Below are 25,862 nucleotides of genomic sequence, written 5' to 3'. Positions count from 1 at the left end.
TTGAAATTAGCTTTAAAATGATGTATATCATGTCTATTATAGTACTTGACATTTAAGTAGTGAAAAATCAATAAAACAGTCAATAAATCATTTGTTTCCTATTGTTTATTGTTAAGTTCAATGGAGCATATCTCAATAGTGGCACTGGCGACATGCGGGCTCAGTTGTGCTGGATGGTCACATATGGAAAGACAATATCCTCTAAAACAGGTTAGTACAGAAAATGGTGACATAAGTGACCCATGTTATTATGATCTCATGTATTAATCACTGCAATATACAATGAGAAAAGCAGCCATCTTTTTAGTGGATATAGAAAGTAATGTCAGCCCCATAACCAATCTGTTTAAGGATATTGCTGACATGACAAATAAGAGTCAAACCGCACTAAGATTACCATGGTTACTTACTTTGGCATGACTAACTTTAGGGACTGCATGTGCAAAAAACAATGTGCAAAAAAGCAAAAAAATATAAGCAAAAAATGATACAAGCATGTTATTAAATGGTTAGGTAGCATTGTGAATGGGTGGGTATGTAATAGTAATACATGGTTATATTCTTGGGTTTTGTGATCACTATTTGTATACACAGAGAATAACATATGTCAGTACAGATTAGGCCTGTAGCCAGGATTTATTTTTGGGGAATGCAGAACTTCCAAAAGGTGTGGCCTTTTCATGGGTTTCATTCAGAATGGAGAGGAGAACTTTAACACCTCGAAAGTGGACCTTTTTGGTCTATTTTGAACATTTTCACTTTCAAAATTTGAACATTTTGGGGGCCTAATGAAGAACATTTATATCTCTGGCTGCTGGTCTAGTTTAGGTACATGAAACAAGGGGTCATTGAAGTAAACACAGGTGGGTTTGGGGATATTTTAGCATATTTATACCCCTGGCTGCTGGCCTAGTATAGGTACATGTAACAAGGGGTCATTTAAGTACACACATGTAGGTTTGGGATATTTTAGCATTATACCCTTGGCTGTTGGCCTAGTATAGGTATGTGTAACAAGGGGTCATTTAAGTACACACATGTAGGTTTGGGGATATTTTAGCATATTTATACCCTTGGCTGCTGGCCTAGTATAGGTACATGTAACAAGGGGTCATTTAAGTACACACATGTAGGTTTGGGGATATTTTAGCATATTTATACCCTTGGCTGCTGGCCTAGTATAGGTACATGTAACAAGGGGTCATTTAAGTACACACATGTAGGTTTGGGGATATTTTAGCATATTTATACCCATGACTGCTGGCTTAGTACAGTTACATGATAGAACAAGGGGTCATTAAACTAAACACAGGTGGATTAAAGAGTCAACAAAGCTGCTGGACACCATACTACATAAACATACAAGGTACACATTAAATAAATAATAATACTAGATAACGAGTTATGCATGGACTATATCCACACAAAATAATATTAGTTACTATTTTAGCAACATTCTTCTATAACTTAGTTAGTGCTAACTTGCAATTTGAAACTTTTCAATTTATAGATCAGTGTTATTAATAACACATATTAATTAAATGAAAACATAAATTGTGCATTACACTATTGAGCCAAATTAATGAAATTTTAGCACATATGTTCATATTTCCTGATTTCTGACTGTTTGGTTTTCTCTATAATTTTCAGCTAAAAGTATTGAACAAACAAATGCTACAAAGTAACCATGTTTACGATGGCTCAGACTCAGGGATTACAAGTTATCTGACTTGGTTTGAACCTGGGACCACTGGTTAACTAGCCATTTATAAAATATTTCTCCTGCTTAATGCTTGTAAGGGATGAAATCAAAACTCACCTGGTGGTCGACCGCTGGTTCAGGGCGGTCCTGTCCAGTTGGAGCTGGACTCTATTGTTCTAAACAATGGAATGCGGTTCCACCACCAGTAACCTCCAGTCAACTGGCGGTCGAGTTTTGATTTCATCATGAACTACTAAATAGACAAGCATGCTATGGAATCCTGGGCCTATAGTATAGTACAATACTTTAATTCCAATAGCTTCTAGGATAGCTCAGTTAAGAGCATTGGTTAAATTCCAAGAGGTCCCAAGTTCAAACCCTGGTCTTACTTTACTTACAGCACTGCCAGCAAGCAAGAAGCTAGCGGTAGTTTGATCGGTAGGAGTCTTGGCTGGAATGGGACGTTTTCCTAGCGCCATACCACAGATGGCGGTCATGTGGGTTTCTGTTCCAAATACATACATAGCTACACCTAAACTACTTCCTGTAAACAGAAAATGCATGATATATATGGAACTTTACAACTATGTTATGCAGATTTGCTTTTACAAATTAAGCGCACTGCTAACCACCCAGTGCGTATTACTTTGCACAAGGTCCTATACACTCGCTTGACGTTGTGTGCATATATATGCAAGGGTTAACGCTTAAAAAGGACCTTGGAAAAGATTATATAAGCTTTTTAACCCCATGAGAACTACCTGCCGATTGCCCAAAAAGAAGTTTTCATTTTCAATTGGACCAATCAGCAACGTTGTTAGAATAATTTCACCACACAAAAAAATTGGGGTGATTTATTTGCAAAGCTCTATTCTGATTGGTGATTAAAGTAAAGATATCATGTAATTGACCAATCAGAGGCAATGTTAGATCGGCAGGTAGTGCTCAGGGGGTTAAAATCTAGTGGTAAACTAACATTTTCATGGCCAGACAAATGTACCATATTGTATTGCATGTCAAACACCTGCCCACTATGCCAATTGAATCAAGTTAATTTACGATCTAAAGATTATGACTGCCAAGTTGCTTTGGGGTTAAGGTTCGAGTTGGGGCTTGTGCTTAATACACAAATATGTTAAACTTAATTGCAACCAAACTTCTTCATGTGTTAAACCGGCCTTCTCTATAAATGTAAGCTTATCAATTTTGCCCTACTACCAGCAGTTCTAGTTTATAATAAACTTCAACCCAAGAGTTAATGTGTGTTTACCAGCCTGTTCTGGATCTGGATTATATACTGCCCAACGCCCCTAAAGAGGGGTTACGCGAGCAGGGTGTTTTGAACACGCATATTATAAGCACCATTTACTTTTCCTCAGTTGTGAACAGATGATACCTACTTGCTGAAGAAGCAAAATCTTGACATATGTAACAGTCCTTCTTTCATTTGTAATCCCAGAGCTACAATTTCATCACATAATGCGAGAATCAATTCTTGATTCTTATCACATAATGCGAGAATCGATCTTGATTCATATCACACAATGGGAGAATCAATCTTGATTCTTATCACATAATGCAAGAGTCAATCTTGATTCATATCACACAATGGGAGAATCGATCTTGATTCCTATCACACAATGCGAAAAACAATCTTGATTCATATCACACAATGGGAGAATCAATCTTGATTCTTATCACACAATGCGAAAATCAATCTTGATTCTTATCATACAATGCGAGAATCAATCTTGATTCTTATCACACAGTGCGAGAATCAATCTTGATTCTTATCATACAGTGCGAGAATCAATCTTGATTCTTATCATACAATGCGAGAATCAATCTTGATTCTTATCACACAGTGCGAGAATCAATCTTTATTCTTATCACATAATGCGAGGATCAATCTTGATTCTTATCACACGATGCAAAAATTAATCTTGATTCTTATCACATAATGCAAAACTTAATCTTGATTCTTATCACATAATGCAAGGATCAATCTTGATTCATATCACACAATGTGAAAATCAATCTTGATTCTTATCACACAATGCAAGAATCAATCTTGAATCTTATTACACAAAGCGAGAATCAATCTCAATTCTTGTATAGGAATCATTTAATTTACAAGAATCAATTTTTCGTTTTACAAGAATTTTGTCTGAGAATTGATTTGTGGATTCTTCCCAAAATTATATCCCCGGATTCCAAACCAATTACATTTACCACCTTAGACATGTCAAAGGCCTTTGACACAATAGATAACAGTATTTTATTAGATAAATTTGAACTTCTTAAAATGGTTTTAATGGTATACCGCAGGTGCAAAAACACGTCTACACATTACAGAATCTGTGTCTAGAATGGCTCACCTAATTCTCTCATGACTCTGAGTCCTTCCTGGTAGTTTGGTCCTCCTCTTCTAACATATATAGAGACTCCATACTGGATCAACTTGGTCTGAAATTGTTTCAGTGCTCTAACAATGCCCTAAAAGAAAATTGATGTATTTTATAAAATTGTCAAGATTCAAAGTGATAAAACTGGTCAAGTTTAATCTAATTAGTGATGATATAATATTTACATTTACCTTTTTGGTTTTTTAATAACTTCTCAAGCTTTTTAGAAGATTGAAATTGACAGTGTTTGCAAAGATTATATTATCACACTATTCATAGTTCAGAACTAAGCTTTAAGCTTACAGAAAGTTTGGAAGCATGTAACTATTCCATAAACTGTCTCGGATTGAGTGTGACATATTGAAAACATTCCTAAAAGGGAAAAACACCAATAAACTAATGTGCAAATATACAGTCTCACTGCATTTTCCTCCTGCTGCCCTGGTAGCTATGTATATATATGCTTAAAATTTTGTGCAAAGGGGGACAAACGTTTGATTGTCGGACCGATACAATGACAGTTGGTTATTTGCTATTAGTATTACAATAGGCTATCCTAGTTGAAATCCATATACACATAGAAGACATGACCTTAATCTCCTACACGGGGTGTAGATTTCAAATGGAGTCACCCATTCAGGTAACACATTTGAAATTCACACTCCCTGTGTGGAAGATTAAAGGTCATGTCTTCCACAGGGGTATATGGACTTCAACTGAAATAGCCCAATACCTTGAAAGTTGCAGCTACATTGGTAAAGTTTGCAATGCCTCCTCCAATAATCAACACTTTTCCATCAGAGTGTTTCTCCCTTGTCATGAGTCCTAGAATTGTTTTGGCATATTCGAATGTCTGGCCCTCACTGGGGGCGCCAGAATATTCACCATAGTTAGCAAGCTCTGAAGCACCGCCCAGATCACATATGGTGTCACTGAAAGGAAATTATAGTAAGTACGTAACATTATATAGTTTCTATTCATTTTGTTGTTATATATGGGGTCAGATCCAGGGGAGTGCAAAGGGGATGCTATACTGTTGAGAGTAACGCAATGTTGGATTTTGTAGTGGCAGATTCAAATTGCGAGCGCTAACCTGGGTGTATACACATGTAGAAGGGCGATTTGCCCATACGCTGGCAATGCATTGATTCGAGTCTGCCACTACAAAATCCAACATGACGTTACTCTCAACTTGACACGAGACACAGAATAGCCCCCTTCAGTATCAATTTTTTGTATCTTTGTGGCAAGATTTTTTTTAAATTTTATAAAATGGCATGCCCACAGTTGGGAGCAGCACCTATGCTATATAGACCTTGAGTCACTGGCACTAGATTTTGAAGTTCAGCGTGTGCTGTGTTGACTGTGGTTTTTTGTGTGTACATAGGCGGCATGTTGATCGCGCAAGTAAAAGTATGTACATGCCGAACACGCTGAAGATCAAAGCTAGTACCGGTGACTTGAGATAGATAGACTATAAGTGTGCTTTGTGCATTGCATAACTGCTATGTGCTTATGCAAATTTATGCGAGCGCAAGTTGCGACTTTATTGATGTATACAGTAACAAAAAAACAACCCAAATTTTGCCATTTATAGGTTGAATAAAGTATAGCAGGAAAATCAAATCTACCAGCTCAAAATCTACCAATAGAATGCACTTACCTGTAGATAACAGAAGCGCCACCTCCAGCAACCATGGTCCATATGCGTCCTTTGGGGTTGAGGATTGTCAGTTTGAGAGATGCACCACTTTTGGCATCTAAATCTGCTATGTAGGCTTCCTGTAGTCAGTATACAAGAGATGATTTCAATCAGTTATGAACACTGCAATATATTTTTTTGCACTTTCTTACATGTAGATTAATGCTAGTAACTCAAGAACACATCTTTTGGCCCACTTCAGTTCAAATTCATACATCCCTGTGGAAGACATGACCTTAATCTCCCATAAAAGGAGTGTATGGATTGACCCACTCAGGTAACGCCATTTGAAATTCTCACTCCCTGTATGGAAGATTAAGGTTGTGTCTTCCATAGGGGTGTATGGATTTTAACTGGAATAGCCCTTAGCATCCTGTGTTTTACAGTTGTTGTCTCATAACAGGCACGAGAATGAGCATCAATGAAAAACCAGAAAGTGTTTGGAAAAAAAATTGAAAAGTGTATGACATTGGGCTAAAAATGCCAAAAGCAGGCCGACATTAAAAGAAAGTTTGGACATTTGGACCTCCACCCGAATTCAGATTAAAACCTAATATTTCTAATGTATGTGTTAGTTTCAAATGGAAATTGCATACGGTTTTGATTAGAATTACGCAGACAGGTTTCTGTAAGGTTATACACATTTGCAAATGGCATTATGAAGATATTCAAAATAGTAAAATTTTAAACAATAAATGTAATTGCTAGCCTTCTACAAAATCCGGTGCCAATAGCCTTTTTTCCATTCTTTGGTCCACAAAAACTTTGTTGAGCATTTAGGGCATCAAATATGTTGTTTTTCTGGTAGAACTCAACGAGATCTACACGGACATATATAGTTTTCCATACTTTAAATGCTTTCTTCACCCTGATTAATCGTTAAAAATGCGTTTCCACTGCTCAAGTGTCACATCTAACCCTGAATATTTTCTTTGAATAATTTGCGATTTCTTTACATATTTGTTGTTTTTTAATTAGATAACGCACCATCATATTGTTTATCAACATTATTTTTTAGTGATTAAAACGTCTTTGTGTAATTCTAAAATAAATTGCACTTTTCACCAAAACGCTGTGAGCTACGTTACCCCTTTTTAACACACGTTATTGGAAAGAAGTAAAACAGAGGTATCAATGTAATTTAAAAGGAAACACTCATATGTTTTTAAAAATCACAGTAAAAATCGTGATGCTGTAGCATTTTTGGCATAGAAATGTTGTAAACATTGAAATTTCGACCGACCACGTTAAGATTGGTGAGCTACGTTACCAGGATTCTATAGTATGCACTTGTATTACATGTACTTCCTAATAATATGTGAAAGCTACCAGTGGTCGAACCCCATTTATATTAGAATTAACCGACATAACGTTCTAACGTTCGCAAATCACATTAAAAACATTAAAAACCAGTGAACTACGTTACTGTGAGCTACGTTACACACTCATTTACGCATCTTCAAAACTTCTATGAAATGATGAAATCTGTTTTACATTTCACTCAAGTGATCTTTAGTTTGCTTTTTATGACCTTGGATTGAGTAAAACCAGCCCATTTTGTAGTCGGTAACATAGCTCACATTACATTGAGTTTTAGTGTTAAAAAAAAACATCATGACCTCCTGAAAGAAAAATATGCAAGTGGTGTTGGCAATTTTTTACATCTGAAAGTAGTGATACATTTACTCTTAAAAAACACAAAAAGCAGGTCTTTTTGAACAACTTTTATTTTTTCAATTTTTATAGTGGATTGGCACCGGATTTTGTAGAATGAGCGATAAAAGTATTTCCTTCTCCATAAGCACAGTGCATAAAAGCAAAAAACAGGCATTGCATATTAGCATTTCTTAATAAACAAGTTTGATTGTTTTAGTTCAGAAAAACTCACAGGAAACCATAGGGCATGGCATTCAATTAGTTGCTATTTTCCTGCTAGACCACAATTCACATATTAGGTTTCATTTCTTAACCAAATACTATTACAAACAGAGTGTAATTTCATATTACTGTGAGCAACTAGAGTTAACTGTAACGCATGAAATGTTCATGTGCATTTTACAAATTAAATGAGTGACATGGATTTGTGACACAATTTTCATTCTTGCAAACATTTCTTTTACCCAATACCATTTTAAGAAAATTGATAAATTTTGAAAAATTACATGTTGCAAAAATAAGTTCTTTTCAAATCACAAATATTATATGCTGTCAAAATATTAAGCTTTACAGCACATTGAAGAAAACAAGCCTATCTCAATGTTAATAAAAATATTTTCCTTTAATCGATTTGATTCTGTGATACGATTTCAAGCATATAAGTTGATCGACTGGATATGAATTTGTGTAAGTCAAAAATGAAATCCATGCTAAATTTCAGCCCAAAACCATGATGGGAAATTATGAGAAAAGGCATTTTTTCATATCAGATTAAATTGATTCAACCAAAAATATTGAAGATGCCTGGTGCAGATTTCAACATAATTATCATCATAATTTTGTTCAGGAAAACTGCCTGCAAGAGTAGAAAATGTTTGACATACAGGGGTGACTATTATGCAGAATCACTAAAGAACATTAAATGGGCTATTCCAGTTGAAATCCATTCACCCCTATGGTAGACATGACCTTAATCTGACACACAGGGGGTGTGTATTACAAATGGGGTTACCTGAATGGGTGGTTCCATTTGAAATCTACATGCCCTGTATGAGAGATTACGATTATGTCTTCCATAGGGGATGTATGGATTTCAACAGGAATAGCCCAATACCTCACACATGCATTTCATATCCCATATCTATATTGCAATGATAAAAAGCTTTTAACCATGACAAGAATGTCAGTTATCTTATGCAAATATTACAGCATTTTTGTTACAAAAATGATTATATATTCTATCTTTATTCTGATAAAAATCAATTAATCATATCTGGAAAGTGCTTCTATACATGCAGCTTTATACTTAAGTATTTTCAAAAAAATCTTGCTCTTGCTGGTTTACAAGATATTATTAATATACTTTTTTTAAAGTTCAATATATTTTTTAAACACACTAAATCAGTATTTCGCCTATTGAATGACCTTTTCTTAGCTACTTTGATAAATATTGACTTAGATTGGACTGATATGGTGCACTGTAAAAGTAATGTTCGTGTGTGTAATTTTTCTTGCTTTGCCAAATTTGAACTACATTGCTTGTTTTTAATTCTGTGATTTTGAGTTTTCTTACAAAGACATATTCACATGTTTTTATTTTCACGGTAGCCATGTTGCACCCAAAATTTAATGTACCGCAAAAATTTCCACTTTTACAGTGTTACAAAAATTGCATAAAATGATCACAATTTGCAGACAGATGTTATCTGTAGCTGATGTAAATGTTTAAATGTCAAAATCTTTTTTTACTTTCTTCAATTCAACCCACTCAGGACAGATGTTTTCACAAAAGCAGAGAGCAGGCAACAAAATGAGTACATACATAATGAATGTGTTGAACAGATGAGATTCTGCATCGTTACTGGGAAAGCTTAGTTTCTAATGCAATATACAGCAACTTGCTCAGGAAGCTTAGTACATGTCAAAATGCTCTGGCTTCAAACAGAGACGTACATGTACATGGGTATACTACGTCTTGTCTCAGGTTGAGAGTGCTGTTAGTGTGTTAAGGGTGGCAGAAGCTTTTGGACCTCATAACTGCTAAATTATTGGTCTAAAGTATATAGAAGTATACATATTTGATGAATTCATCTGTGAGGTCAAATTTGGGCCAAAATGCTAATTTTTTGAAGGAAAAACCTCAAAACGCTTTTTTTGGCCCAAATTTTTTCGGACCACGTAACAAAAAAATTCTTGAGTCAAAAATTTTTTCAACCTCAAGTTGCAGGGTATGAGTTTTTGTCCCTAACACATAGGTCATTCTATTGAATGTGTACACAATATTGGGGTTTAAAGAACTGTGTAGTAACAGGTGAGCATGTCCAAGAGCCTAGTATCTTCTTACCTCAGCAAAGGCTTCTCTTCCAAATGGTGGCGGGAAATCAATGTCTCCCCATTCCTTCTTGCATATGAACTCAGCAGTAGCGTCAATCTTTGCAGCAAGATCTAAGATGTACACTTTGTCTGTAACAACTGCAATGGGAAGAAGAGTCAATAAGTTATGTTTTGTTGACTTACTATACTCTCTGTAAATGAAATGAAATACTGTACCACTCAACAGACCAAATAGAAATCTACTCATACGAAGTGTAGATGTACAGACCACTTGACATGTCATGTCATTGCCCGGCAGTATGCACACGAATTATGGCAATTTCTATTGTTCTTTGCCCTGCAGTGTACATACGCATCATAGTTTGCTCAGGGCACATGCATTTTAAATCGCCCACCACATTTCATATAGTACAAGAAAGCCATTGAACAGTGCCGCGGATGGTTCAAGCATATCGATAGACCAGGCCCCTGCCTTTTTTGATAAACAATGATGTCAAGTGGTCTATACACTTTGAGGTACATCATTTAAGCTTCTTTGAGAATTGCCCCTTTTCTCTCATTTTGATTATCCTGAGATGACAAACAAAGACATGACAGACATACATGATCAACTTTTTACTTTCTAGGCATGAAAGTTTAAATTTCTTCAGCTGAATGTGCAATCTTATCAACCCTGTTAATTCTCGGCATAATTTCATTTAATATACTTTTGTTTCTACATATCTTGTATTCAATATCATTTTTAAAAATTTAATTTTGATGTTTTAGAAAAAGTGTTTGTAACAAATATTGTTCATCAATTCAAGGCCAACTGAAGTCAAAACTGATCCTCAGGGCAAATGAGTTACGCACTCCTACTCAAGAAAATGTTAATGCTTTCTAACATCTTTATCCATACATCTATTACATGTACAATATACTTATTTTTAACTATAGTCTAATCAGTATAAGATGAAACATGCCCCATCCATTAACCTCTGTTATCTCGTACACTCTCCAAAACCCATGTTCCTTCTATCTCTAATAACTAAAGTATGTTCTGCCATAAGTTGGCAACATGACCTTTGCCCCATTTGCATAAGATCCATATATTTTGGTTTAGGTCATGTTCCACCTTATACTGGACAGACTTTAGTGCATGCAAACCTTACCGAGTGGATTGATTTCCAAGTAGGTAAAGTAGAGATCCTTGAATTGCTTGTACAATGCCTCTACAAAGCCTGCTATTAAACTGTAAAGAGAAAACACAAAATATACAAAAATTGCTTTCAATGTTACACCTAGAATTATGTATTGGGGTGGGGGTATATTGACAAAAAATGTCTACTGCAGTGCATACACCTTCCAAAATGCCTCTACAAAACCTGCAATTTAACTGTAAAGTGAGAACAAAACATACAAAATATTTGCTTCCAAATTACACATGCAGAAGTATCCCTATAAAGTCCATTTTGACAAGAACATTTATACGGTGGGCAAACCTTCCTACTGCCTCGATAAAACCTTCAATTACACTGTGGAAAAACAATACATTTGTAGCATGTGTTTACATGTTGCTATTGATTATAGTCTACTCTTTGATACAACTCTTTTCTTTCGCAAGTAAATCACAGCATTAGCTTTGTTAACTACTCACAGATACTTCCTTTTACTTTGGTAATGCTATGCTGTTTAACTCTATCCATGTGGGTGTCGAATGCAGACAACAAGTTTCAATTTTTTTCAATTAAAAAAAAATGTCAGAATTGTAAATTGTCATGACCATATTTTGGAATCAGCATAAAAAATGCATTACAATGAGTACAAACGAGCATTGGTTTGGTGGTTCTTGAGATAGCTCTTGATATTTTGACAAATATCTCAAAACATGGACTTGAAGTCTTTGGCTAGCTTGCAGAGCATATGGTGGCATCTGTTTAAGATCGGTAATCTATTCACAGATCACTTTTTTTTTTAACTGGGAGGGCAATACCAACTAACAGTAAAATAAGACTGGATATTTCAGACAAATATTGAAATTAACTATACACTTCTTATGCAGAGGTTGACAGATCTATGATCCACATGGTGGAGGCCTTGGTCTTAGCTAGGATTTGACAAGTCATTTCACTAAAATTCCTGTCCAAAATGTGACCCTGAAAACAAAAACCAGACCTCTGCGCCTTCTAAGGGTTCAGTCGGTTCTATAGCCTTGATTTATGAGTCTGGTCTTGTTTTGAGTTCACAGAACTTATTCAAGCATTATTTTTAGAATTTAGCATCTACCAGTCGCATTAATCTTGTCTGTCCCGGATGCAAACTGCCTGTCCAAAATGAAGGGTGGACAGGTGGCTGGCATAACAAACAAACGCTTATTGTGGGAAGGAATTTCGGCACAAATTTACTTCCGGTAGAGAAACCCTAAATCCGCGTATTAAAGAGTTACTTAACATGGAACCAGAAATAATACAAAAAAGCTTCATATTAGAGAGCTACTGAGAAAATGCTCGACAGATGGGCAATAGAATCTAATATTATCATATATTCTTCGGTGCACTTACGATCCAATTTGGCTAAATTAATATCAAGTCTAGCTCGAATCCAATCAACTTATCTTGACATGGCCGGTCAGAAATAATACTCCTAATCATAAAAAAACTACCCAGACTATGTGGTACTTACTCTTGTTTTGCTGCTGGTGCTTTGGCTAGTAGTTTTGATTTGATTGTCTGAGCTGTGGGGTATTCTGTCAGGCTTACTTCATACTTTACAGCCTGGTAAATAGAATGGTGTGATTTGTTATTGAACATCAAGGAAATTCAGGAAAATGTCAAGATACATACATAACTTATTAGCATTATTTATACTGAATTATATTATAATAAAACTATTAAGGTGCTGCGCAATAATTATTTGTACAGGGAGGGGGTGAATTCTTGAAATCTGCTGCTAAAATGTGCTTGTCCTTCCTTTTGATGTGCAAAAAATCTTTGCCTCCCGTTGTACCCTGCCATACATTTTGCGGTTTTGCCCCACCCCTTTAACACATATGCCATATTTTGGGGGACCCAAATTTAGAACCTTAAATTTTCTTATCATGTGATGCAAGCATAGCGAGCAGGGGTCACATTTGAGGCGGCTGCGCGTTGGACTCCTTAAATCACAAGTTGAAAGTGACCAAAGGGTCCTATAAGAACTGTATGGACTCCTTAATTTTATGATGCACGGAGGCGTAAATCAGTATAAGAATAGAATTTCGGAGATGGACTCCGTAAATTCTCATTGGACCCCTTAAATGTTGGTTTTGCAGGTACCAAAGGGTGCAGAAAAATTTAATTGGGCCCTTGATTTTTTGTGCTTGTGCTACCCCTGATAGCGAGTAGGAAATTTTGTATATTTGCATATTTTCCTACTGTGTTATATGCCTTTTTAGGGCATGATATCAAAAAGATGCCAAAAGATCTGTGCCAAAAATGGCTTGCTCCCCCGTTGGCCTGCCACAAATGCTTTCCCCCTATAATCCCCATATTAATACTAATTACTGCACTACTAAGGTAATTAGGTGAGTTATGAAATATTTTGTAAGCATGATTGAGCTCAAACATTCTTTCTACATCACATTGTTATTAATATGGTCTACACATTTTTAGGAGTCTGCTTGTTTTATGTAATTAGAAATGAGCAGTCTATTGTGTTATCTCACATTCTAGCTGGCATTTGTAAAAAGACAACTAATGTTGGTAAATGTCAATTACTGGTATTCTATTTAGTCACTTCCAAAGTTTCTATATATAATTATATAATGTGGTGTGATCAAGCAAAATCAGTCTGAAGTCGGACGTATTCAATTTTCAGTTTCTTATAGGATTATAAACAGAATTTGCCAAGCTACATTTTGCAGAAAACCTCATTGAATTTGGACAACAAGTTTAATAGATGTGAGCAATTAAAGAGTTCCAAAACAATGAGAAACAAAAGGAACTAGACATTGTGCTCACAGAGCACGGCCCTTAGCCAGTGAAGTTGAAATCTTGAAATCAACCTAGAGTTGTTCATGTGACATTTGTACCACCAGCCTATGGTTCATGGTGATGAAACACAACATTGTACTATGTAATTTGTGGGAGCAGCATTTTGAAGGTATTTGATTACATACCAGAAATGCCCCCAAAATGACCTTTTGACACCATAGACCAGTGTCTGCATATGGTCTGTGATTACACAGACTATATATTTTTTATTTTTTTTGGTGTTGCAGTATTAAATAACAATTTGCACTGTTATGTTTCATGATAAGCTGGTCACACACTTATGCCTGTTAAATATCAAATTTATTTTATATTGGAGAGGATCATATTTTAAAACATAGCCTATTGACCTATATTTGAAGTAAGGTAGAAAGTGTAAACATGGTTATGATGGCTCATTATAATTATGATTGATAGAAGAAAGAAATAAGAAGAATATGACAGAAAGAAGCCCTTAGCCAAATGCTATTTGGCCAAGATAAATACACAAATTTGTCCTTGTGAAGAATGCTTACCTAATCTTACTACAAATAAGTATTTATGCACAGCTCATTGAGCCACAATGGGCCTAGAATAGATAGTAGTTTATTTTGGTAGATTTAGCATATAAAAATCCCTATTATTTAAATGAGGTTAGTACAGAGAGTAGACATCCTTGAGAGGGAACTCTATTCATGTGGTTTCTTTTATTAAACCTAATTTAAATACTCCTATGACTTCTATATGACATAAAACCTTTTTGTTTTGCATCAGTGATTTGCTCATTGGGATGATTGCAAAAATCATCACATAGGTATTTTAGTACCTTTGTCATTAGCTCGAGATACTCTAGCTAAAATACAGGTTTACATTTACTATCTTACATTATCTTGCTGTATTTCAGCTAGAGCTCCAAACGACAAGCTTCCGGTTTTTTGGAGAACAATACTGTTACGTAAGATGAAGAAGAAACCGCCTCGAGTCCGCCCTACTCATTATTTCATTGTACTTATTGCAATTTGCCTCCACACATTACGTAATCAACACAAAGCTTTTGTGAGGATTAGTGAGTGGATAAGAAATTGATAGTGGAGGATACGAAGGACACGCCGATTGTTAGTTGTCAATCATGAATTGCCATAGCGTATTAATATTTTACTGCATGGCATTCCATAAACACCAAGACAAATTATGCCGTATTTTTCCAAAGATCATCTCATATGAAGTAAGCTGAATGCGATCTGTACTTTTGTAACATTCCGATCGCTTTTGATCACCTATTATCGGTAATTTGCTTGAAAACACGTGAGTTCATGTTGTGTAAACATAATTAGCATAGACACAAATGAAATTACGATGCAATACAATGCAATTTGAATGCGCAGCAGATCTATAGAAATAACTTTGCCCGGTTTTATGCAGAATTAGACCCTGTCTGTTTGTCATAGTCATAGATGTGTAACATATAGCATGTTAGTGGTTCAGCCAAAAGCTGTGTATTTTAAGATAAAATAAAGCATTTACATGAATCTGTAAAGTAAATTAGCTACATGTATTTGGGGCTTCAACTCCGACAATACTGCTGTTTTCTTCGTTTTTTGCTTTTTTTATTTCAAATATACCAAATGACAATTTAATGACTAATCCTTCACTTTTAAGCAATTTCTAAACAAATTGTAAATTTTTACACTTGCTTTGGGATCACTGAATGGGACTTTAAGTGTGCATAATTTCCTAATGCTTCATGTGAAATGTGTGGCATCACCCAATGGTCATAGTGACCAACTGTGGTCAACATGGCTGAAAGCATGGTATTGGTAGTCAGTTTTGGTAAAAATTACATTGATCATTTCATAGCGAGCATGTATAAGAATTCAAATATCACAGATATAATTTTGAAAATAAAATGCTGAAAGCATGGTATTGGTAGTCCGTTTTGGTAAAAATTACATTGATCATTTCATAGCGAGCATGTATAAGTAACCAAATTTGGTCAAAATTGACAAAGGCATATGGCTACGATGGCCGATTTATGGTATTTGGTTACATACCGCAAATAACCCCTAAATGACCTTTGACCCCAATTCTGTGTACAACTTTTAGACACTGGCTGTAGGCGATGCATGTGTGCAAGTGACGTCACGCTGCTATTTAATATGAGGAAGGGGAAGTATTTTTAGTGAAAAACACGTTTGTGGCCATAATGACCTTGACATTACCTTTGCGCCAGCCATTTTCACGTGACATTTGTGGCACATCCCACCAGTCCTAGTAACCAAATTTGGTCAAAAGTGACAAAGGCATATGGCTACGATGGCCGATTTAAGGTATTTGGTTACATACCGCAAATAACCCCTAAATGACCTTTGACCCCAATTCTGTGTACAACTTTTAGACACTGGCTATAGATGATGCATGTGTGCAAGTGACGACACGCTTTTATGTAATATGGGGAAGGAGTAGCATTTTAAGTGGAAAACATGTTTTTGGCCATAATGACCTTGACATGACATTTGCGCCAGACATTTTCACGTGACATTTGTGGCACCCCCCAATAGTCCTAATAACCAAATTTCGTCAAAATTGACAAACGCATATGGCTATTGAAATGCCATTTGGCTAAGGTCATACTTCCTTTGTTTAGCTATATCTCAAAATCAATATTTCCGACTGAATTTACTAATGATCACATCATGTATAATGTGTGTGTGTGTGGGGGGGGTGGGGGTGTATCTGTATCTAGGGTGCGTGTGTTGCCATGTATACATGTTTAGATAATCACTCTCAAACATATTGCATTCAAACATGTAAGCAAGCTTAACACATTTTTAAGCATGGATGTTTACATTTTCTTAATATGCGCAATGGACTAGAATCATTCTAAATTTAATATTTAACGTCTCACACTGACTGATGTGAGACATTAAATTTTAAATTCTAATTCATTTTTGCAAACAAGTATACACCAACAAATAGTGGAAATGTCCTCGGTATGGTATTAAGAACTAAATAGACAAATTTAGAATTTGAATAGTACTGACTATAAGTCCCCCAATGACTGTTATTACATGTAGGGGTGTGCGTTCATAGACTTACCTTTGCATCAACATCACCAACGTCCACACCTCCTTCATGATAGAATAGAATGACATCATTGTCTCTCTCGCAATAAATACACACATAGACCTCCTCTTCTTGTTTATGGGCTACAAATGGCTCGATGAGGAAATGCTTCAGTTTGCCTTTGGCTGAACCAACCTGTCAAACAATCAATCAATCAATCAATCTGTCAATCAATCATGCAAACAATCATCAAATATTATTCGTTTTAAAAATAAAATGTGTATCAACTGATTTATTTGTATCAAGATTGATTACTCTCTCACTGACTCAATCAATCGCTAATCAATCACCCTCATACTAAATAATTCCCTCACTCACCTATCCACCCAGCCACCCACCCATCCTTTTACTCACTCATAAATGCACATATGTGACTCCTCGCCACAACTGAGCCGGATGTCGCCAATCATCATTTTTGAGATATTCAACCAAAATATTCTGCTTGAAATTAGCTTTAAAATGATGTATATCATGTCTATAGTACTTGACATTTAAGTAGTGAAAAATCAATAAAGCGGTCAATAAATCCTTTCTTTCCTATTGTTTATTGTTAAGTTCGATGGAGCATATCTCAATAGTGGCACTGGCGACATCCGGGCTCAGTTGTGGCGAGGAGTCACATATATCCATTATCCACTTTGTTTGATTTGTTCGGGTTTTGACAACCCTGGATAACCCAAGAAAGCCTCTATTGAAGCTTATTTCCATTGGGGTCCATTTGAACACCGGGACAGGTTGGGAACAGTCAGGGGTTAACACCCTACTCTTTTCGAAACTGGCTGCGAGATACATGTACAGGTATGGCTCTCTGTACACGGGACCGACGGCTTAACGTCCCCTCCGAAGGACGGAGTACTTTCATGATTCATTTACCCAATTCTAAATGAACCATGGGGAGAGCGGAAGTCTGAATTTAATCTACAGAAGTTGCCAATTAATTTCATACTTTTTTTCCAAGTCAATATCCCAGCAAATCGCCACCGCTGAATCGAACCGGGACCTCATGCACTAAAGGCAAGTACCTAACCATTGCGCCACGCTCTCCCCACTCGCTCAAACTCTCACTTTCTCACTCACTCATTCAAATCAGGAGCAAAATGTTCACACATTTCTTTCAAGTCCATGATTAAGTTTTTACAGAAAAAATTATCAGGTTTAAAAGCAACCATCTGTTAACCACCACAGACTTTAAAGGAAGTGATTCTGGCTTACTACACAAACACAACTAGTACATGCTTAAATAAAAGTATTGAATCAGTAGTTGCAACTCCCATGCACATGTGGGTCTTCACTAGTTTTATGATACAAGTTCATCTCTGATCACCGATATCTTGTTTAACACGGGGTTTAACAAAGGACTCCATTTTACCTCAAATTAAAATTTACTTATTTTTTATTTCAGTTTTACATCACTCTTTGTCTGACATCATTGTAATAAACATCTACATTGGTTGCAATTAACATATTTGCATTAATTAGCATATTATATTAGCATATTCCATTGTGCATCATATCATGTACATACCTGACTGATTATCCTTTATAAAGCCAATGCATTCAAGCACACATTCATTGATTTACCACAACAAGTAGGCTGTAATTACTAATTAGATTGACTCTGTATAGATAATTACCGATCCTCGTTAAGGAGCTTTATTGATATTTACTTCATAGTTCATTCCCTGTCAAGTTTATTTACAGTACATGTACAGACCAGTTTTTAAGTGATATGCAGTAATTTTGATTTGCCCTGTCTGGTGTTGTATGATTGGCAGCGGGGGTGTGGGGTGATGATATTTACACAAAAACAAGCCTGTTAGTATTTGTGTTTTGGCCAAACCTGTCATATTGAATATTCAGTGTAATACTTATTCATACAAATTTGATATGGCACATTACCAAATTAGGTCTTTTATAAAGCAAAGGAACCTTAATCAAAATTCAAATTATCATAGATTTGCATCACACTTTTGATTCAAGATTCAATGTTTTTCAGAAGTCTGTCAAACTCATAACAATATTAATGTACATGTACACCCTTTCTGGTACTACTAATTGAATACCTGAGTGGGCCCAACTTCATTTTTTTACAAAAACGAGTTAGACTTAGACCCAGCATTTTATTGCCAGCAGGCTGTTCTTCCTTGTGTGTGAAAGATGAGCCAAAATCCACTCTCTAAATAGTCTTCCACATACACTTAATCATGGTTTTCATGGAGTTGGGCCCTTCTTCCACAAATATTGGGTTAAGGAGGAATTTTGTTCATCCATGAAATCTGCTTTTTACTACAATAAACTTTCTTGCTAACATACTACATGCTTCTACTTGTGCAATTACCGTACTGACGCGAGTATAGCCCCACCCCGTTTTTGGGTGAACATTTTTCAAAATTGGGGGGTGGGCCTATACTCGAATTTCAAAACAAAAAAAAATGCTAGGATCATTCATGGTTGACCTAAAAAAAAAATTGAATTGAATTTGAATGCATTTTGAAATCATTAATAGAGTATGACATGAATACAAATTATCAATTTTCATATTAAAAATACAAAACATCTTGAAAATGTTTTTTTTTTTTAATTTTTTTTAGGTCAACCATAAATGATCCTAGCATTTAGTTCTAGGTCCTGGGACACTCCAAAGCCGAAAAAATAAATAACTTTTTCTTAATATCTCAAAAACAGTTTTGATGGAGTTGGGCCCTTCTTCCACTCAGGTATTCAATTATTCCACATAACAGCTTGAAGAGGACATGCTTATTTTGCATATTTAAGTGTTTCCTTTTTAGAGCGTTTTATTTAAAAGGTGCCCCATGAATGTGTGCCAAAAAATCGCTTGCCCCCCCCGTCTCGGCTGGACAAAAAATGATTGCCCCCTTTTCCGCCGCCAAAAATTTCTTGCCCCCCCCTCAATTTTACTCTCCCTCAGGGCTCATAATTATTGCACAGCCCTTAGAGGCTGATAATTCAGCTGATAGTGCCCCATGGGGTTAACGGTTACCTACCTCAATATCTTGCCCAAGTTTAGTAGTAAGCCATTCCTTGACACCATTTAAATCCACATTCACCTTGATTAAACCCAATTTGCCTCTTCGTTTGATCAGTTGATCTGGCTTCACTACCAAGCGCTGTTACAATGGAAAAGAAACATAAAATAATATTAAACATGGCTGATGAAAACAAAAACATTAAATTTAAATAAAACACTAGGCCATTCTTGCACTTATTAATGTCAAATCCTATTAACTTTTGTCTAAAGTTAAACTGTGGAAATTGTCTCAAAATTGATTTGTTCAGATGATATGTTTCAATTATTTTTGAGGGGTGGGAATAGCCTCCTTTCCTCTAGTATCCCTCGTTTTGCATAAGTCCAATCCTATCAGGACCCAAGTGTGTTTCCACACAGAACTGCATGTAGTAAACAGACAAGGTCCCTGGAAATCAAACATGCAGTCTGGTGAATGTCATCAAGCCACAATAAACAGGGACTCTTCCTACATTTCTCTGTTGGTTTACTGTTACAGGAATAACAAGTGAAGAGAGCCAGTAAATAATAATGACACGATGTGATCGAATGAGACCAAAGTCGGCAATATGAAATTGCAAAAAAGTCCAAAATAAGGAGAAAAAATGCAGTAAAAACATACAAAAATGAGCATATAAAAAGTTCATAACATTTCAAATAGTATGCTATGAGTGTGGGGAATTTAATACAGGTAGAGTGTAGGTACTGAGCATGTTAGAAATAGTAATTTAACTCAATTTTCAAATGTATGACTATGGTCTGAATAGATCAGATCATGTCACATACACATAGCGCTAAGCTACAATTTGAGTGTGTACAGAGAAAATGATCACTGTCTGCATAATATTGTAAATCTCAACAAATCCCATTTAGATTGGTTTTTGTCTGTGGTGCAGGGTATATCTTAAAACTTGTGTGTTACAAGTAGATATCGCATAATATTTACGAAGGAAAGAAGAAAACAAATTTGATATCCATCTTCAGATAGAGATGTAATAAAATCGCACCCAATTTAAATCCTGGTCATATTATAATGTGGGATTACTAGTATACCAAGCCCGGGGCAGTATGGTCAATTCAGTTTTTACCAAATATAGTTTGTTCGGCTTATAATTGGCAAAGACTCGTACCATCGTGTATTGAAAGATCATTGTAATGACATGCGTGCAGACGGGCACAGCACCTACACTAGTTATGCTTTGCTAATCGAGTAACTGGTGCGCTCATATGAATTTATGCGAGGGTAAAATTTTTGCCAATGACAAAGCTGAACAAAGTAATACTAGTATTAGAAATCAATGTAATACTTTCAAAACATTGATCAATACATTGTACACTATATAATTATCACATTCATTGAAATTGAGATAATTTGGTTCATAATGAATTGTACATCCATCCATACATGTACAAGAAGGTGTAGTACCTATTGATGCTTACACTATCATGACTGCTGAGTTGGCCGGCACAGCTGTCATGTATTGATTATATGTATCAATTAGATTTAACATCCACATTATTGGCAAATGGCAATACAAAAACAAAGCAAAATTTGACAAAAAATAAATAAACCCAAAGATTCATAACAAAATACAAGTCCACTGAAAAATGCAGAGAGGATGAAAATTTCTGGGAGATTGTCTTCAATGTCTCCACATAAAGACATTTGAATCAATTAAAATTCATTTTCAAAACATACACATTCATATTATATTGGCATCAATATTGGCATCATTCAATTTCCAATAACAGTTTACAGGCTAGCTCAGCCTTAACATATAAGAATACATTGAACATGAAAGGGGTCTTTAGGTGAGAGCCCATGTACATTTGTTGTAAGATTGGCCAATGAACAAGATAGAAGGGTCTTTGTGCAAAATATAAAATAATAGGGACTTGACCACCTTACACGTACATGTACATCAAAAAATAGGGGAGTGCTGGACACTCAGTTTCCAATAGGGGTGCCATTTTCTTTGGAAGGGGGAGGTAATGAATATGTCAGTGAGCAGAGATCCTGTATCTTGGGTTGAAAATTTGTAAGACCCCACTCCGCAAACACAGACTTAAGCAAATTATGTGTGGAAATGTGTAAAATTTGTTCCCCTTTTGAATGCATATGTGTAGTACAGGAAAATGTTATTGTAACTGCTATTTTGGTCAATATTTTAAATGACATAATAGTTACAAGCCTTTGATAATATTATGACCCCCCTATTTTAGCTGAAAAAATTATGACCCCCCTATTTTTGTTTAAAAAACTATGACCCCCCGTATATTCATAGACTGCCTTCCAAAGAAAATGACAGCCCCCTTTCATGAACACAAACTTTGCATTCGAGAGATAAAACTACAGTCTTGATAACTCAAAACATGGCTGCTAATGATCCAAATCTCTGGCACTTCCAAAATTTATTTGGTCTTATTTTGTTTTAAAACCTTAACACGCCCGAGTACTACAAAATACTACTTGATATATGCGCTGTTCGCGCGTGCATCCCACGTGGTGTGATGACGCAATCGCCCTAAGTGATAGGCACGGTTTCACTGGCCAGCGAAGCCCAAGACCTGTGGCAAAGTGTTGCCGAGCCCGTGGTTGGCATGCGAGGGGTCTCGGGTTTGAATCTCACCCGGAGCAAACAACTTCTTTCTTTGTTTTCTCTTTTTATTCCTTCCTTCTTTCCCTTCCCGTCACCAAAAAGCCCCTGGCGGGTTAGGATTAGATGACTGTTTGATGGATTATCAAAGTACATGAAATAAAAAATTATATTGAACGACAATTTATATCGGTATTCGGTACACATCAGAATATTATTTAGTAATCCCTCAACATCACTCTATAAAATAAAACTATTCATAAAGTCAAAATATTTTCAGCAAATGGGGCAGGTGCAATAATTTCTGTTGATTGATCGCAACCTGTTTTCTAAATGATTGCATCAGAAGGGACAAACCTCTCGCCTTGCTGTCGTACAACTTTGATAATCAAATACACATATCCTGTGTGCTCTTCTCTTCCTAAATTTCCTCCCTATGGGGATGTTTGGTAATATTTGTCTGTGCGTGCTTGTGTGTTTGAGTGCTTTTATTACTTGCTTGCTTTTCTTGTAACTGATTTTCATATTGTGTTTGCAATTTGGAATTGGAAAACCCTTCGCAAGAAGAGGTAGTGGCAAAAATTGTGCTGTGATTTATCGCTAGTACTATCTCTGCAGAGTTCTCTTACTTAATAACCGATGACAGGCAATATTTTTCAAACAGGCACATGTTTTGGATATAATATTCATACTGATTACATTGTAATTCACTGCATGTATACCCTTTATATAAAGGTAAAAGGTATTAGGAATAAGGGATCGTTCACAAACACTTGTTAGGAGGACCTGATGCAAAAAGGGGGGCCCTGAAATTTTTTGACCCTCCTCTAAGGGGGGCCCTGAAAAAAATGACCACAAATTTTCCTGGGAAAATTAAGTTTATATGTTTTTCTGTGGGGTTGACCCATAATTTTCATGTCAAAATGGGAGGCCCTGAAATTTTTGAGATCTGTAAAGGGGGGCCCCGAAAAATTTTCGCGATGAAAATTTGTTTGCATCAGGCCCCCCAACAAGTGTTTGAACGGTCCCTAACTACTTTGCGGTGTTCTAAAGTAATTTAAAACCATTGCAATTATAGAGCAGACAAAAAAGATGAATATTATAATTAATGGAATTAATTTTGTGGGTTCAAATCACTTTGAAATGAAATTGATTTGATTTAGTTTAAAACATATTTTGCCTCAAAATCCATTCTAAAAATGATTATATACAAATGACAGGGGAACTCTTTTTGGCTACAGATCAGACTTTCCATCTAGTCAACCTTCAAAAGAAATCATCACAATTTTAAAATAGGTACAGATGAAGTTGGAACGGATTTACATGAAATATATTTCTCCCTCGTTCAGGATTTGCAGGGTATTGCTCATATTAAATTTAATTTATGATCAATTTTACTGTCCTGTAAATTTGTCACTTATCTATTCATATAAATCACCCAGTTTTACATGTATGTACCGTATTCATTCTAATAACTTAAGCGCCCAGGGCACTTAACAAAGTCATTTTGGGTGGGCGCTTATTTTTTACCTGGTTTACCTAATTTTTTGTTAGGGGCGTTTATTAGAGACAAATTTATGTATGTCATAAATGGGTCCTGAGACGTTCTAGTTCTGATGTAGAAAATGTATTGGAAGTTTACACTGGACTTCTAGTCCTCCAGCTATTTCACTGTATCAACGTCTATCCATCACTTCAACATTGATGGTACCCTTTAGCAAATTGAAAATACCCTGGGTGGGCACTTATTGGGGGGTGGGCGCTTATTGGGGCATGGGCGCTTATTGGAATGAATACGGTATATCATTATTCCGTATTTGAAATTATGCTGAGATTAGATGGAATATATACAAGATCTGATCATAATTCATTTTACAGTAAATTTTATGGCCCCATAAATATAACACTTAAAATCTGTTCTACCTGCATGTGTCGTTCCTATACATGTATGATATATCAGAATCACTAAATAAACACCTGGCATGCACAGCTACGTACATAACCAAGCTCCCCTCATAGCCTGTCATGCAAAATTGCAAATGGCACTTTACACTCTTACAGGTCGTGAGGCGGATCAATTTTATCGCTGAGTACCCTTGGTAAAGACAATCACACGGACTGAGCAACGTAACTGAACCACCTTAGAAAATCAATCCTAATTGGTAACTCTGGCTTGCTAGCATCCATAATATGACTGAGTAGGTTACAGACAGCTGTATTAATGGGCTATTCCAGTTGAAAACCATACACCCTCTGTGGAAGACATAACCTAAATCTCCCATGCACAGGGATTGTGAATTTCAAATGGGACTACCTGAATCAGGGGTATAGCAGCTTTTTCGGTCAGGGTGGAAAAAATAAGCAATAAACAAAAAAATTCCTTTTGACCCGGTATTACTGGTGGGTTATATACCAGGGTTTTCATTTTTTGTCAGGGGCACTCTGTCCCCTGTTGGTTACACTGACCTGAATAGAAGATTCCATTTACAATCTACACCCCTTGTATGGGAGATTACGGTTATGTCTTCCAGAGGGGGTGTAGGGCTTTCAACTGTAACAGCTCGATGGATGCTCTGCTTAATTTGGTAATTGGTATTCACTTAGGAATGCGAGCACAAAAACAAAAAAAATGGGAGGCAAATTTATCACCTTTAGTAAAACATTCATACTCAAGAAGATTAAATACAAAGTTCCAAAAATTATACCTCTTTCCACAATTTTTTGTATCTTTCCATGGGGGGCCGGCCAAGATTGACTGAATTTTGACGTCGTCTTTGGTTTTACACGTAAACACAAAAATGTCTCAAATAATTCCAAAAGTGTATGCATGTTATCAAGCACTATTTTATCAGTCTAAATCCGTTGAGGTTCGACAATGAACCTCATTGTAAGTACTGTTTTTTTAAATTTTTTGTATGAATAACGCACAATATGTTACGATATATACTGAAAATTCCCCCACGCATACCAATGCGACTAGGTGGTGTAATGGTTAAGAGTCTCGCCTCCCACGCAGAGGGTCCCGAGATCGATTCCCATCCCGGCAATGATTTAAAAATTTCTTCTTCTTTTTTTCTTTGAATCTAAAATTATTTATTTTCATGTGAAAATGTATACATTGCACTGGGAAATATATTTTGTGCATTTTTTTTTTTTTTTGTAATGGGGCCAATAGAGCTAAAAACGCATCTTGGCTCGGGAAAAAATAATTGCGTCCAACGTGCAGGCAGTGTTGCCGTCATATTGTCTGTTTTGTTTACGCTTTTGGCTGTTGCCACAATGAATAATATCGTCCACCGTCGTCTGTATCTTTCCTTATTTGGGAAAGTAAC

General features: G+C 36.0%; 1 protein-coding gene across 1 annotated transcript in view; it reads right to left on the bottom strand.

The window, feature by feature from the left end:
• LOC140144841 (ATP-citrate synthase-like) overlaps positions 1-25,862 on the bottom strand; it is a 58,001-nt gene that overhangs the window by 20,525 nt on the left and 11,614 nt on the right. The window contains exons 3-11 of the mRNA XM_072166643.1: positions 19,914-20,036; positions 16,882-17,043; positions 12,461-12,552; positions 10,951-11,030; positions 9,810-9,937; positions 5,771-5,889; positions 4,841-5,039; positions 4,081-4,198; positions 2,101-2,246 (exon numbers count right to left, since the gene is read on the bottom strand). Of these exons, the coding sequence (XP_072022744.1) occupies positions 2,101-2,246; positions 4,081-4,198; positions 4,841-5,039; positions 5,771-5,889; positions 9,810-9,937; positions 10,951-11,030; positions 12,461-12,552; positions 16,882-17,043; positions 19,914-20,036 (1,167 nt within the window). The remainder of the gene's footprint in view (positions 1-2,100; positions 2,247-4,080; positions 4,199-4,840; positions 5,040-5,770; positions 5,890-9,809; positions 9,938-10,950; positions 11,031-12,460; positions 12,553-16,881; positions 17,044-19,913; positions 20,037-25,862) is intronic.

Source organism: Amphiura filiformis, unplaced genomic scaffold (genome assembly GCF_039555335.1).
Source record: "Amphiura filiformis unplaced genomic scaffold, Afil_fr2py scaffold_87, whole genome shotgun sequence".
Lineage (NCBI taxonomy): Eukaryota > Metazoa > Echinodermata > Ophiuroidea > Amphilepidida > Amphiuridae > Amphiura > Amphiura filiformis.
This window is presented reverse-complemented; position numbering and strand designations above follow the sequence as displayed.